Here is a 12,741-nt window from a genome sequence, read left to right as displayed (position 1 = left end):
TCCCCCGTTCATGCTCTGTCTCTCTCTGTCTCAAAAATGAATAAATGTTAAAAAAAAATTAAAAAAAAAAAAGCAACACAAATTCAATTTTATAATTTGTTTGTAGCTTTTAAATTATCTTTCAAAAAAATAATCTTTAGATAAACCTCGAAAGCGTTATGCTAAGTAAAGCCAGGCCTCAAAGGACAAATGTATGGTTCCACTTACACAAGCTACCTGGAGCAGTCCAACACATAAAGACAGAGAGTAGAATGCTAGCTGCCATGGGCTCAGGACACAAAGGAGATACTGTTTAATGGGCACAGAGCTTCAGTTTGCAAAGATGAAAAGCGTTCTGGAGATGGAGGACGGTGATGGACGCACAACAATGTGAATGCCCTTAATGCCACTGAGCTATGGTTCAATTAAAAATAGTTAGAATGGTAAGTTTTTTGTTAGGTGTCTTTTATCACAGTTAGAAAAAAATACTGTTTGCATTGAACCTCCACCTAAATCCAACTTCCAGAGGTCACAAGGGCACAGCTCGATGGCATTAAACTCCACATTACTAGCAAAGTCACTGGTAAAATTTATTACAGTGAAGCATATCATACCCAGCACTTACCAAATGAAAGAGTCTACGAACTGCCTCTACCATAGCACATTGATAATCTAAACATAATAATTTTTAAAAGGATACCAAGATCTAAGGACTCTTCTGCAGCATAGTGTTTCAGTGCCGGAAGATACAGCTCAAAGAAACCAACTCTTCTCATTTTCAAACACAGGAACTGCAGCTCACAGAGATAAATGATCCTTTCAGATACTAAAGCCATTAGGGACAAAGCTGTACCCTGAGACCTCACTTCCTAACTCCAATACTGATAAACTTTCTGCTAGCCCATCTTGGAAATTCTTTTATCCGGAATATTGAAATACTCTTGACATACCAGGAAATTATAGCTTACAGTTACTTTAAGATAGTTATTTTTCCTAATATGTGTACCTCATAGAATTTCTCCAACAGAAAATAATCAAATGGAGACCAAAATTCAAAATCTGATGTTCAGTTACTTATTTACAAGTTTGAAAGACATTTTCAAAATGGCAAAGATCCAGTATATAGGTAAATTACCGTAGCCAACTGGGGTAAAACTCTTCCTGGGGTCTTGCCTTTTTCTTTGCTGGCTGACTTATCCTGCATGAAAAATAGGAGGAAAACTGTTCACTCTTAATGGCACAATTGATTCACTCAACCAATTTTACAGAGGATCTACTGCAAGGTATAGGTCATCAAAAACATTCAAAGACCAACTTTAAACTTCTCATCATTTGTCTTAGAGTGACTTCCTTTGTAGCAAGGAAAGAAAGAAAGGTGGTATCCCACAATACTTAGAAAGCTTCGAAAAGTGTGCAAAACTTCTTACCCATCACATCTACTTTTGGGAATTTACTTGAACCCAGCTAGTGTCCAGGGCTTGCTCAGCTCTACCACCCTTCTCTATCACTAAAATAGCACTTTTGTTCTATTGACAACTGTGGTGTTCCACTTCCTAAGGTAACGACGCATTCGGGTTAATGTGCCCTCAAGTTGCCGTAAGTCACATTTATACTTTTCGGGGAAAAGCATTGCTATCCCCTTGGAATAGAGGGGAAGGGCATGGTAGGAATGTCATCTACATAATGAAAAGCACTGTGGAGAACGATCCTTTGGTCGGTAAAACAGGTAGGAGTTGTGCCTCAGCCACTGATCGATTTATTGCCTCCCCACTTCGAATCTATGTTTTTTAACCTGCTTTGTGATTCCCAAGCAGGACTCTATCAACATTTCTCCAGCTGGCCCAACATTATAGAGGATTCAAAAGAACACTAAGAGAACTTTTCTTCCTGGTTCCAGGGTTTTTCCCCCTGTTGCTCCATGGAGTGCCTGTCAGTAGTCAGCATCCTTTCCCCTGGGCATCTTCCCAGCCTGTGGCAGACACCCTTCAACAGGTTTCACTGACATCCCTATAGGCATCTTCCCAGGAAGTTTCCCTTACATCATAAAGGGAGACATCATTTCAAACTTTTTAGCATGCAAGTAGGTGGTCTACTCAACTCCCAGCCTGCAGCATCTCTGCAAACATCTTTGCCGCCCAAGTGGGCCACAGCCAACCCCTCCCCAAGAGGTCTTAGTCTAAGCTTTGAGGAAGGGATGGCTCTTCCAAGTTTCTCCCTTGACCACTCTGCCTTAGACATAGAAGGAGTGGCTGTTCCTTATGTCTATTCTTCTATTCTTGAAAGCTATGTTGTCTAAAACAGCATCCACTAGCCGCCTGCAACTATCAACACCTTTAAATGTCACTCATCTGAAGTGAGACATGTTTCAGAGTGTATGTTTGGGGCGCCTGGGTGGCTCAGTCGGTTAAGTGTCTGACTTTGGCTCAGGTCATGATCTTGCAGTTTGTGAGTTCGAGCCCCACATCGGGCTCTGTGCTGACAGCTCAGACCCGGGAGCCTGCTTCCAATTCTGTGTCTCCCCCTCTCTCTGCCCCTCCCCTGCTCATGCTCTGCGTCTCAATAATAAATAAACATTAAAAAACAAAGAGTATATGTTTAAGTATATATTAAATATATACTGGATGTTGAAGTCTTAGTACGTAAAACAAGAAATAGGATTAGAATATATTTTATAATGATCATGCTATGTGTTGCATATTTGTTCTAAGAAGTTTACATGAATTATCTCATTTAATTCTCTTTAAAACTCTAAGGTAGTGTGCCACTTTTGTGCATATTGTATAGATAAGGACTCTTTATAGGACATCTTTGCCCCTACAAAGCACACAGTCTAGTTAATATTAAAAACTATATGCTTTCATCCTGGAAGGGAGATGGTGTAGAGCAGAGTATTCGCAGACAGTTTCAAAGAGGGAAAGGATGAAAGCCAAGCCTTGAGGCATAGTTGGATCTCCACAGAAAAGGACAGCAATGGGCTTACTGAAGACAGAGGGAACATTCATGAACGAGGACTTGGAAGCTAAATGAGTACATCAGGCTTAGGAGAGGACATTGGGGTCAAAGGTAAAGGGACTTGGCCCAACCGAAGTGTAAAGTATAACCACTGTCTTATTGCACAATGATTTACCGAACACCTACCATGTGCTGGGTTTTCTTTCAGACACTGGATCTACAGTCACTGACAGGACAAAGCCTATTCCTTCTTGGAGCTTACATTCTCGTGGGTATAAACAGCCATTTCAGAAAAAAATCATTATATATAATATATATTATATACATATAATATATATTTTATATATTATATATAAGTAATACATAATAGACATTATATATTATTATATATATAATGTAAGCAAGTAATAAGTACAATGGAGAAAAATAAAATTGGGTAAAGAGATAGCAAAAGGTAAGAGAAGTGCTAAGTTAGATGGGGTAGTGAGACCACTTTGTAGAGGTTTTGTTTGAGTAGGAACCCAAATCAAGAGTGAGGAAAAGCTGGATGGGGGGGGGGGGGGTGCTGCTATATTATGAAGCATAAGTGTTTGGGGCTTGACTGGCCTGGTTGGTAACAGAGAGCCACTGTAATCCTCTTGAGGTGACCTCAAGTCCCAGTTTGCTGGGACAGTCCCAGCATATAGCTCTTTCCCAAGCATAATTAGTAGGAATTTCACTCTCAATGGCATCTCAGTTTGGGTGATAAATTCTATTTTTATCTTATTTACCATACAAGGCCATTCAAAGGGATTTTTTATAAATGGTCCTTACAACAGTAAACAAGATATACAAGGAGGAGACTAGAGTTGGCAAGGAGAATAATTTAGTGGTTTTTAAAAATAATCCAGGCAACAGGAGATATGGGCCTTAATTTAGAGAAAATGCTAAGAACTGACGGTCACCATAACCTCCCCAGGACATGGTCTGATCATACTGCTGCCTGCTCAGAAATATCAGAAAGCCCCCTATTAAAGCAGGCACAAGTCATCACCCTGGTTTTCAAAGCCTCCTCAATACGCCCTGAACCACATCATTTCCCAGCTTCTCTTGGTTACTCTATAGCCACAGGACTTGTGCTGGCCCATGAAATGTGAGCACTGACGTGTAAGATGTGTAAGAGCTGCTGTGCCTTCTCTACTCTCCCGCCCCTGCTACCTGCAGTGAGGGGACCCCATGTTCACAGTGGCATAGGTAGAGGGTGGAAGGGGACTCTCTGACCCACATCAGACTTCATGCAAGGAAGGGGCAATCTCTGTTGGGTTAAGTCTCTAAAATTTGGGGGTCTGGTAGGTCAGCTGGTAATAAATATGCTAACAAAGAGACCCATCAGTTTGTCCCCTCAGTACTTCCTTGTTACAGTCCAGCTCTTTCTTCAAGACCAAGATCAAAAAAGTTTAGATTTTCTTTAACTCCAATTGCAAGTGGTCTCTTTGAATAGGAATAGCACTCTTTTGGTAATTCGTTTATTGTTTAAACCCTGCCTGAAATAGAATGTGTGTGTGTGTCTATCCTGCTCTCCCAGCCCTTCATCCCACTCCATCTCAACCTACTAATTCAGTCTTATAGAGCTGGATAAATGGGTTTTAATTTTAACTTTATCTTAGAAACAAAATTGGTTAACCAAGCCCCCCCCCCCAAAAGTGTAACTAAAGAAAACAAAATTTTAAAAAATGTTTAAAAAAAGAAAAAAGTTGCAACGAGCTTCAAACAGTATTTACCAAAGTGCAACATCAAATCAGGTGAATATCCAGTGCTGTACTACAAACATTTTCTACAATTCCTAGCGAACCCCAGGATGTGGAGGGAAACATGAGCATTAAGTTTGCAAGCTGAAATGTGCAACAGGTATCTCAAAGTGGAAGGCTTTCTGTTAGCAAGAATGAGGTATGGTAAGAATGAGGTTGTAGACAATAGAGAAAAGGTTGTGACATATGGTCCAAGTGACCTGGAATGTTCACACCAAGACAGAAGGAATTCATGTGAGGTCTACTGTATAGCAGCCATCACAGATGTACAGAACACGTTGCTCAACCCCAGCCTCTTACACAAACATTCACTCTAAGTCATTCTGAGTTAGAATCTCTACACCACCCATTCTGCATGCTGAGCCATCAACCCCAGTCCTGTCAACACCTTTTTTACCCTTTTTGCCCTGGGTAAACAGTGAGGGCCTTCCTGTTTCCTTATATTGCAGTACAGAATATACGTCTAATAGAATATTTTATACGTAGTGGTTCTCTGGCTAACCAAAAATAACAGCCACACAGAAGCCAAAATACCACCTAAGTAAGGTTGCTCTTCAATAAGATCAGATGGGTAGACTTTAAATTAGTATCTACATACTTTTGCTGACAAGTAGTTCTATTTTAGTTTGCAGTTTCCTATCCAGTGATGACCTAGGCATATGCTACCCTTACCCTCTTCTTTGGCAGTCTTGTGAGAAGGGCCCTAAGGGACTTCAAATGACAAATCTTGTGCCTTACATCCTTTCCCATCCTCCTGGCTTTGCCTCTGATTCCACACATGGTTGTAGTGAACAGTTCTCTGCTGGCTTCAATTCACATAGAATGACAGTGTTTCACCTCAAGAAAATGTCCTTTGCTTTCTGCTGTGGGGTTTCTCCAATGCCATATAATGGGACTCTCAAGGTAGCCCACTCTGCACACATATAGGAGGAACCAGAAGTGGGTGAAAGTTAACAATCCCAGGCGTAACCTCCACCTATGTGGGATGAGAGTTGATGGATAAATGCTACTCCCTAATCATACTCAGGTCAACAATTTCAGGAAGCAGTGTATAAGCTCCTCAGAAGGTCATGGCAGGATCACTGCCAGTTAATGTGGCAATGAACTTACTGACACATGCTCAGATTGGCTTTTCTTTCTTCCTAGTTTTACTCTCCTTAATCTCTTATTTCTGCTTCCTGGGATCACTTCCCAAATAAAGTACATACAAGTCCTTTTTTCAGGCTCTTCTTTCACAGGTAATAAGCTAAGACATCTTAAAAATCAATGCTTTTCCATCCTTCTGTCTGCCCTTCCATTCTTTCACTCCCATCGTGCTCCATAAAGGGTTTAGGACGTCCGAGTGCTATAAGTGTGGTGTGCAGGAAGGAGGAGAATCTGGTCACCAGTTCACAGGCATTGGGAACCACCAGTGCTGAATCATCCTTGATTTCAACTACAGAAGCATGAAAGTCTATAATGAAAATCATTCTAGGTCTTAACTACAGCTACAAAAATGCCATCTAAGTGCAAACCTTAATATTCAGATGACAATATTTTTTACTCAATGGATTACTTTTAAAAAATCTCTTAAAAGTATTACTTATCTTTAAAAAGCCCTACAACCCAAAAAGATACAAAGAAAAATACGAAGATACAGTCTAATAACAACATAGTATATGGTTTAAATCAGGCAACAAAATCATTTTATACATTTGATGGCTACAAAGAATTATTTGTTTCAGCCATTGAATATTTGTTCAGTAAGTAAATTTAAATTTTGTTGAGATTTCCAAGCGTATATACTAGTAACATAAAAATAAAACTAATGGCAATTGGTTTTCCAGTTTTAAAATTTGTTAAATTTTTAAAGGGAAAATATCTATTTCGGATCTTAGTCTTTAAAACTAGAAAGCAGAGAGATTTGCAGAACTAAAAAAAAAAAAGATGCTATGATTTTATTATTTTATAGAACTCAGTATGGTAATCTTGGCATTATCAATAAAAACAGTCACGATCACAACACGTACTTTGAAATGTTCAAGAACATTCGCTAACAAAATTTCATTTGAGATTTTTAAGCTGAAAAAGTCTTTCTTGTTATTAGGAATCATCTCTGCATGAAGCAATCCAGATTTTATAGTTCATTCTGAGTTTTTAGAAGATATTTCAAAACAAATAATGCTTGCATTGAACCTCTACTCACACTCAACTTCCAGGAATCACCAGAGTGTCACTCAATTAAACACAACATAAAAGTACTAGAGAGTACATTTTATTGCAGTAAAATCTAACACTTCTAGCACGTTATCAACTAAAACTATTAACTGCCCCTTCCATAGAAAAATAAACTCAAAATAATGACAAAGGATGTCAAAATCCAAGAAATCACATGTTAGCGCTGGAAGAAGCCTCTCCTCAAAGATCATTCAATCAGCTTTTCTCATTTTAAGACTTAGAAACTGGGGCTCCAAGAGGTAGGTGAGTCACCAGCGTCACAGAGCCATTAGTGACAAAGCTATATTGTTTCCTGATTCCAATACTGCTTCTGCCAGCCCATCTTCACAATTCTTTTACTCAGATTACTCAAATATTCCGTGCAAACCGGTAGTTGTAACTTAGAATTTCCCTCATTAAGGTAGTTATTTTTCCCCAAGATATGTTCATCCTGGATGCTCTCCATTGGAAAATAGTTCAATGGAGCACAGAATTTAAAACCAGAAATTCAGTGCTCGCTTCGGCAGCACATATCACTAAAATTGGAACAATACAGAGATTGGCACGGCCCCTGCGCAAGGATGACATGTCAATTTGTGAAGCTTCCGGATTTTTGGTATCCTGCTGAGTGAATTAAGTCAAAGACAGGTATCATCTGTTTTCACTCATATGTGGAGCTTGAGAAACTTAACAGAAGACCAGGGGGGAAGGGAAGGAGAAAAAATATAGTTACAAACAGAGAGGGAGGGAGGCAAACCATAAAAGACTCTTAAATACAGAGAACAAACTGAGGGTAGATGGGGGGGGGGGGGGAGATGGTGGGAAAGAGGGGAAGATGGGTGATGGGCATTGAGGACACCACTTGGGATGAGCACTGGGTGATGTATGTAAGCGATGAATCATGAGAATCTACCCCCAAAACCAAGAGTACGTTTTACACACTGTATGTTAGCCAACTTGACACTGAATTATATTAAAATAATAATAAAATATACTTCCCCCCCAAAAAAATAAAAAAATAAAACCAGAAATTCAGTAACTGCTTCGCAAGCATGAACATTAGTACATCTTTATTATAAAAGCAATAAAGTATGATGATATATTAGTAAATTACCATTGACAATTGTGGTAAAAATCTTACTGGTGCCTTGGAGTTTTCTTTGCCGGCAGATTTATCCTGCATGAAAATAATACAAAGAAAAAAAAGAACCATAACTGTTCACTCTGTTAATACTATAATTGATTCACTCGACAAAATTCTACAGTGTTTAATCTAAGAAAAACACATATCCTCCAAAATATTCTAAAACATACCCTACAGATGGTATAATACTGTGTACAGAAATTTGTAAGGAATCCACAAAAAATTATAAGAACTAATGAATAAGTTCAGCAATGTTGCTGGATCCAAGACCAATGGGGAAAAAAAAAAAATCAATCGTATTTCTAACATTAGCAATGAACTATCCAAAATTGAAGAAACATTTATAATAGAATTAAAAAGTATAAAATACTTAGGAATAAATTTAATAAGACTTGTACAATAAAAGCTATAAAACATTACTTACAAAAAAAAAAAGACACCTAAATAAATGAAAAGACATCCCATGCTCATGGATTATAAGACAAATATTAATACCCCTTTCCCCCAAAATTATCTACAGATTCAACACATTCCCTATCAAAATCTCAGCTATTTTTTTTTAGGTAGAAATAAACAAGCTGATCATAAAACTTACATGGAAATATAAGGACCCAGAACAGCCAAATAATCTTGAAAAGGCACAAAGTTGGCAGAATCATACTTCCAGATTTCACAACTTACTACAAAGCTAGAATAATGAAGACTACATAATGATAAACACACAGATCAAAGAGATAGAATTGGAAGTTTAGAAATAAACCCATTTGTTTATGGGCAATTGATTTTTGACAGGAGTACCAAGACGATTCAGTGGAAAACTGGTCCTATCTTCCTCTCAGAATGTATCTCAATCTAAATGGTGTCCAAAGTTTCCTCAGCCTGGCCTCTCTTCTCCATCGCTAATTTTTTTTTTTTTCCTGAATCCTTTATATCCTAAGGCTAATATACCCTCAATTACTACTAACAAGTACAAATATTGCTTGCAATAACTTTCAGAGAATACCTTTGTCTTCTTTGCAATAGAGAATAATTCTATTGTAGGAATTCAATCTAAAGTAAGAAGTGCTATTGAGCCTGATACTTGGATTTGTAAAAGAGATAATACAAGTTGTGCTTTGGTCGCTTATAAAGGTGTTGGCTCTCAGCATCACATCTATGCCTTTTTGTCTTCCTTGATGGTTCTCGAGCCGGACCCAAAAACATTTCTCCAGCTGGCACAGTATTAGAGAAGTTTCAAAAGGGACACTGTAAGAAAAAGGGACTCTTCGTAGTTCCAGTGCTTTTCCTCAATGCTCTCACGGTGTGGCTGTCAGCAGTCAGTCAGTATCCTTGCCCCTGGGCAGCTTCCCAGCCTGCGGTACCTGGCTGATCCAGTGGCAGACAACCTCCAGCAGGTTTCACTGCCATCTCGATTGGTAGCTTTCCAGCAAGTTTCCCTTACATCAGAGGGAGAATCCCTTTCAAACCTTTCAGCATATGTGTATGTGCATATCTGATTTGTCCCTTTAATTCCATTGATACAGTTGTCTATCTGTAAACAAATTGTATCAAATTTCTGTAACTTCACAAAAGATCTTGAAATTCTCTCCACCTTACTATTGTAAAAACAATCAGATACAGACTTCTGGTCCAAGATGGTGGTGTAGGAAGACTCTCAACTCCCTTCCTCCATGGAGACCCCAAATCAACACTCATTTATAGAGCAGTTCCTCCTAAAGATGAGCTGAGGGCTGAGGGCTAACTGAATAGCTTCTGCACAACAAAAGATAAAGAGGCCACAGAGAACTGGCAAGAGATGAAGACACACAAAGGAAGGGAATTCTTACCCCCAACATTGCAAACTGTAGAGGAGAGGGATAGTACTGAGGGACTGAGCAGATTTGTCTGTTCAGGGCATGGGGGGTGAGGGCAGCGGGGGCGGGGGGGACATGGTTTAAAAGAGCAACTAGAGGGGCGCCTGGGCAGCTCAGTCATTTCAGCTTAGGTCATGATCTCTCAATTTTTGAGTTCAAGCCCTGCATCGGGCTCTCTGCTGTCAGCACAGAGCCCCTTTAGGATCCCCTGTCTCCCATTCTCTCCGCCCCTCCCTTGTTTGCACACATGTGTATACATCCCCTCTCTCTCTCTCTCTCAAAAACAAACATTTAAAACAAATAAAAAGTAAAATAAAAGAGCAACTAGGATATAAAAGATCCAGCCTTAAAAGTTCGCCAAATGGCAAGGGAGCTGCTGGAACTCATTCCAAGTTCAAAGGGCTGGCAAGCACCATGGTTTACATTCATCTTCAACATTGATAACCCAGACAGGAGGAGGGTCTGGCCACCATAGCCAGGCTGCTGCCTTAGAGTGCCAGGTCTCTAGCTCACACCAACTCCATCCAGACACCCTGGGCACAGATAAAACCCCACAGTTTAAAGGAGCAACTGGAATATAAAAGATCCAGCCCTAAAAGGCCACCAAGGGCAAGGGAGCTGCTGGAATTCTCTCTGGTTTAGAGGGGCTGGTGAGCACTATGGTTTACATTCCCCCTCCACCTTAATAGTGTGGACAGGACCAAGGTCCAGGTACCATAGTCTACTGCCTCAGTGAGCCCCGGACCCCTAGCCCACATCAACCTCAGCCAACACACCAAGGCAGCCCAGTGCAATGCACACCGGGACACCCTAGTCAGTGTTCACTACAGCCCCAGCTGTCATGCCAAGGTGACACAGATGCCAGGGACCCCAGAACATTCCAAGCCTATGCCATCTTGGCTTCAGATGACTAGCTAGGGCACTCCCAGAACAGACCACTCAGGGACCTGTCGGCTCATGCCTACTTTGATTCCTGCCTTCCTACCAAGACAGCTCCTATGCAAAGCACTCCAGGAACCCTTAACCCTGCCTGCCTCAGTTTCCAGCCACCCTGCCAGGGCACTCCATGCATGAAGCACTCTGGGAACCCTGCATTGTACTCTCCTTTGGCCCCAGCCATCCCACCAGGGTATCCCCTGCATGGAGTGCCCCAGGACATACCTTGGCCTGCACAAGTCCACTCCCCCACCAAGGCAGTCCCTGCATGGGCACTTGAGGCACCTTGGCTGGCACCTACTTTGGTTTTAGCTATCCTGCCAGGGCACCCTCTGCATGAAAAGCCCCAGCTCCACCCCAGCCCATGTCTACTTCTGCTCAGTCATCCCACCAGGGCAGCCGCAGCACATAGTGCCCCAAACCCGTAACCCACACCAGACACAGCTCCAGCCAGCCAAAGCCACAAAGCACAAACATTTTACAGGGGGCAACCATACACAAGACCATTCCTTTGAGTTTAGGAGAAGTAGCTATTCCACCTAATTCATAGCAACAAACACAAGTCAGGCAAAATGAGGAGACAGATGTATATGCTCCCAATGAAAGAACATCACAACCCCCCCCCCCCCCACCGAACAAAATAAATGAAACAGAGCTAAGTCATATACCTGATAAAGAGTTTAAAGATGCTCATCAGACTGGAGAGAAGAGTAGAACTCAGTGAGAACTTCAACAGCTACACAGAAAATATAAAGAGGAATAAATCCAAGTTGAGTACAATTAAGTGAAATGAAAAACACACTAGAATCAACAGATTAGCAGATGCAGAAGAATTGATCAGTGATCTGGAAAACAGGATCATGGAAAGCACCCAAGCTCAACAGCAAGAAGAAAAAAGAATTTTAAAACTGAGGATAGCTTAAAGGATCTCTTGGACAACATCAGACAAACAAGTATTTTGTATTATAGGGGTCCCAGAAGGAGAAGAGAGAGAAAGGGGAAGAAAACTTATTTGAAGAAACGATAGCTGAAATGTCCCTAACTTGAGGAAGGAAACAGACATCCAGGATCAGGAAGCACAGAGAGTTCCAAACAAAATGAATGCAAGGAGGTGCACAGCACTGCAATAATTAAAATGTTAAAAGTCAAAGGGAGAATTTTAAAAGCATTAATGTTATCATTCAGAATTGAAGGAGAGATAGAGTTTCCCCAGACAAACAAAAGTTAAAGGAATTCATCACCACCAAACCAGTCTTCCAAGAAATATTAAAAGGTCTTCTTTAAGTTTAAAAAAAGGCCATAGTTAAAAGTAGGAAACTTACGAATAAAATGATGTAAAATATGACAATATATACATACAACATTGAAGGGAGAGTAAAAAAAAGTTCTTTTAGAATGTGTCTGAACTTAAATGACCATCAACTTAATATATATTGACAGCTTTATCCCATATATGAACTTCATAGTAACCACAAACCCAAAATCTTTTACATATACAGAAAAAAATAAAGAGAAAGCCAAGCCTAACACTTCAGAAAGTCATCACAAGGCAAGAAAAACAGAAGAACTACAAAAACAACTATAAACTGATTTTAAAAATGGCAATATGTACACATCAATAATTACTTTACATTTAAATGGTCAAAATGCTCCAATCAAAAGACAAAAGGTGGCAGATGGATAAAAAACAAGATCCATCTATACACTGACTACAAAAGACTCACCTCACACCTAAAGACATATACAGATTGAAAGTAAGAGTATGGAAAAAGATGTACCATGCCAATAGAACAAGAAGAAAAAAAAAGCTGGGGTGGCAATACTTAGAGAGGACACATAGACTTTTTAAAAAATATTTATTTTTGAGAGAGAGAGTACGAGCAGTGGAGGGGCA

At 40.1% G+C, this 12,741-nt stretch overlaps 1 protein-coding gene and 1 non-coding gene across 3 annotated transcripts in view; one reads left to right on the top strand and one right to left on the bottom strand.

Moving 5' to 3' along the window:
• The window catches only part of DNAH7 (dynein axonemal heavy chain 7), a 264,880-nt gene that overhangs the window by 242,770 nt on the left and 9,369 nt on the right, over positions 1–12,741 (bottom strand). Inside the window, exons 2-3 of one of the 2 annotated variants that reach the window (XM_078451065.2) lie at positions 8,056–8,091; positions 1,115–1,177 (exon numbers count right to left, since the gene is read on the bottom strand). In XM_078451065.2, the coding sequence (XP_078307191.2) occupies positions 1,115–1,177; positions 8,056–8,091 (99 nt within the window). Of the gene's footprint in view, positions 1–1,114; positions 1,178–8,028; positions 8,092–12,741 lie in introns of both variants that reach the window. The other variant, XM_078451063.2, reaches the window with a different exon arrangement.
• Positions 7,426–7,530, top strand: LOC132674001 (U6 spliceosomal RNA). Its single transcript, XR_009608329.1, has one exon. It is a non-coding gene; the product is annotated as a U6 spliceosomal RNA (small nuclear RNA).

This window comes from Panthera onca, chromosome C1 (assembly GCF_046562875.1).
Source record: "Panthera onca isolate mPanOnc1 chromosome C1, mPanOnc1 haplotype 2, whole genome shotgun sequence".
NCBI classification, from domain to species: domain Eukaryota; kingdom Metazoa; phylum Chordata; class Mammalia; order Carnivora; family Felidae; genus Panthera; species Panthera onca.
The sequence above is the reverse complement of the archived record's forward strand: the minus strand, read 5'-3'. Positions and strand labels throughout refer to the sequence as shown.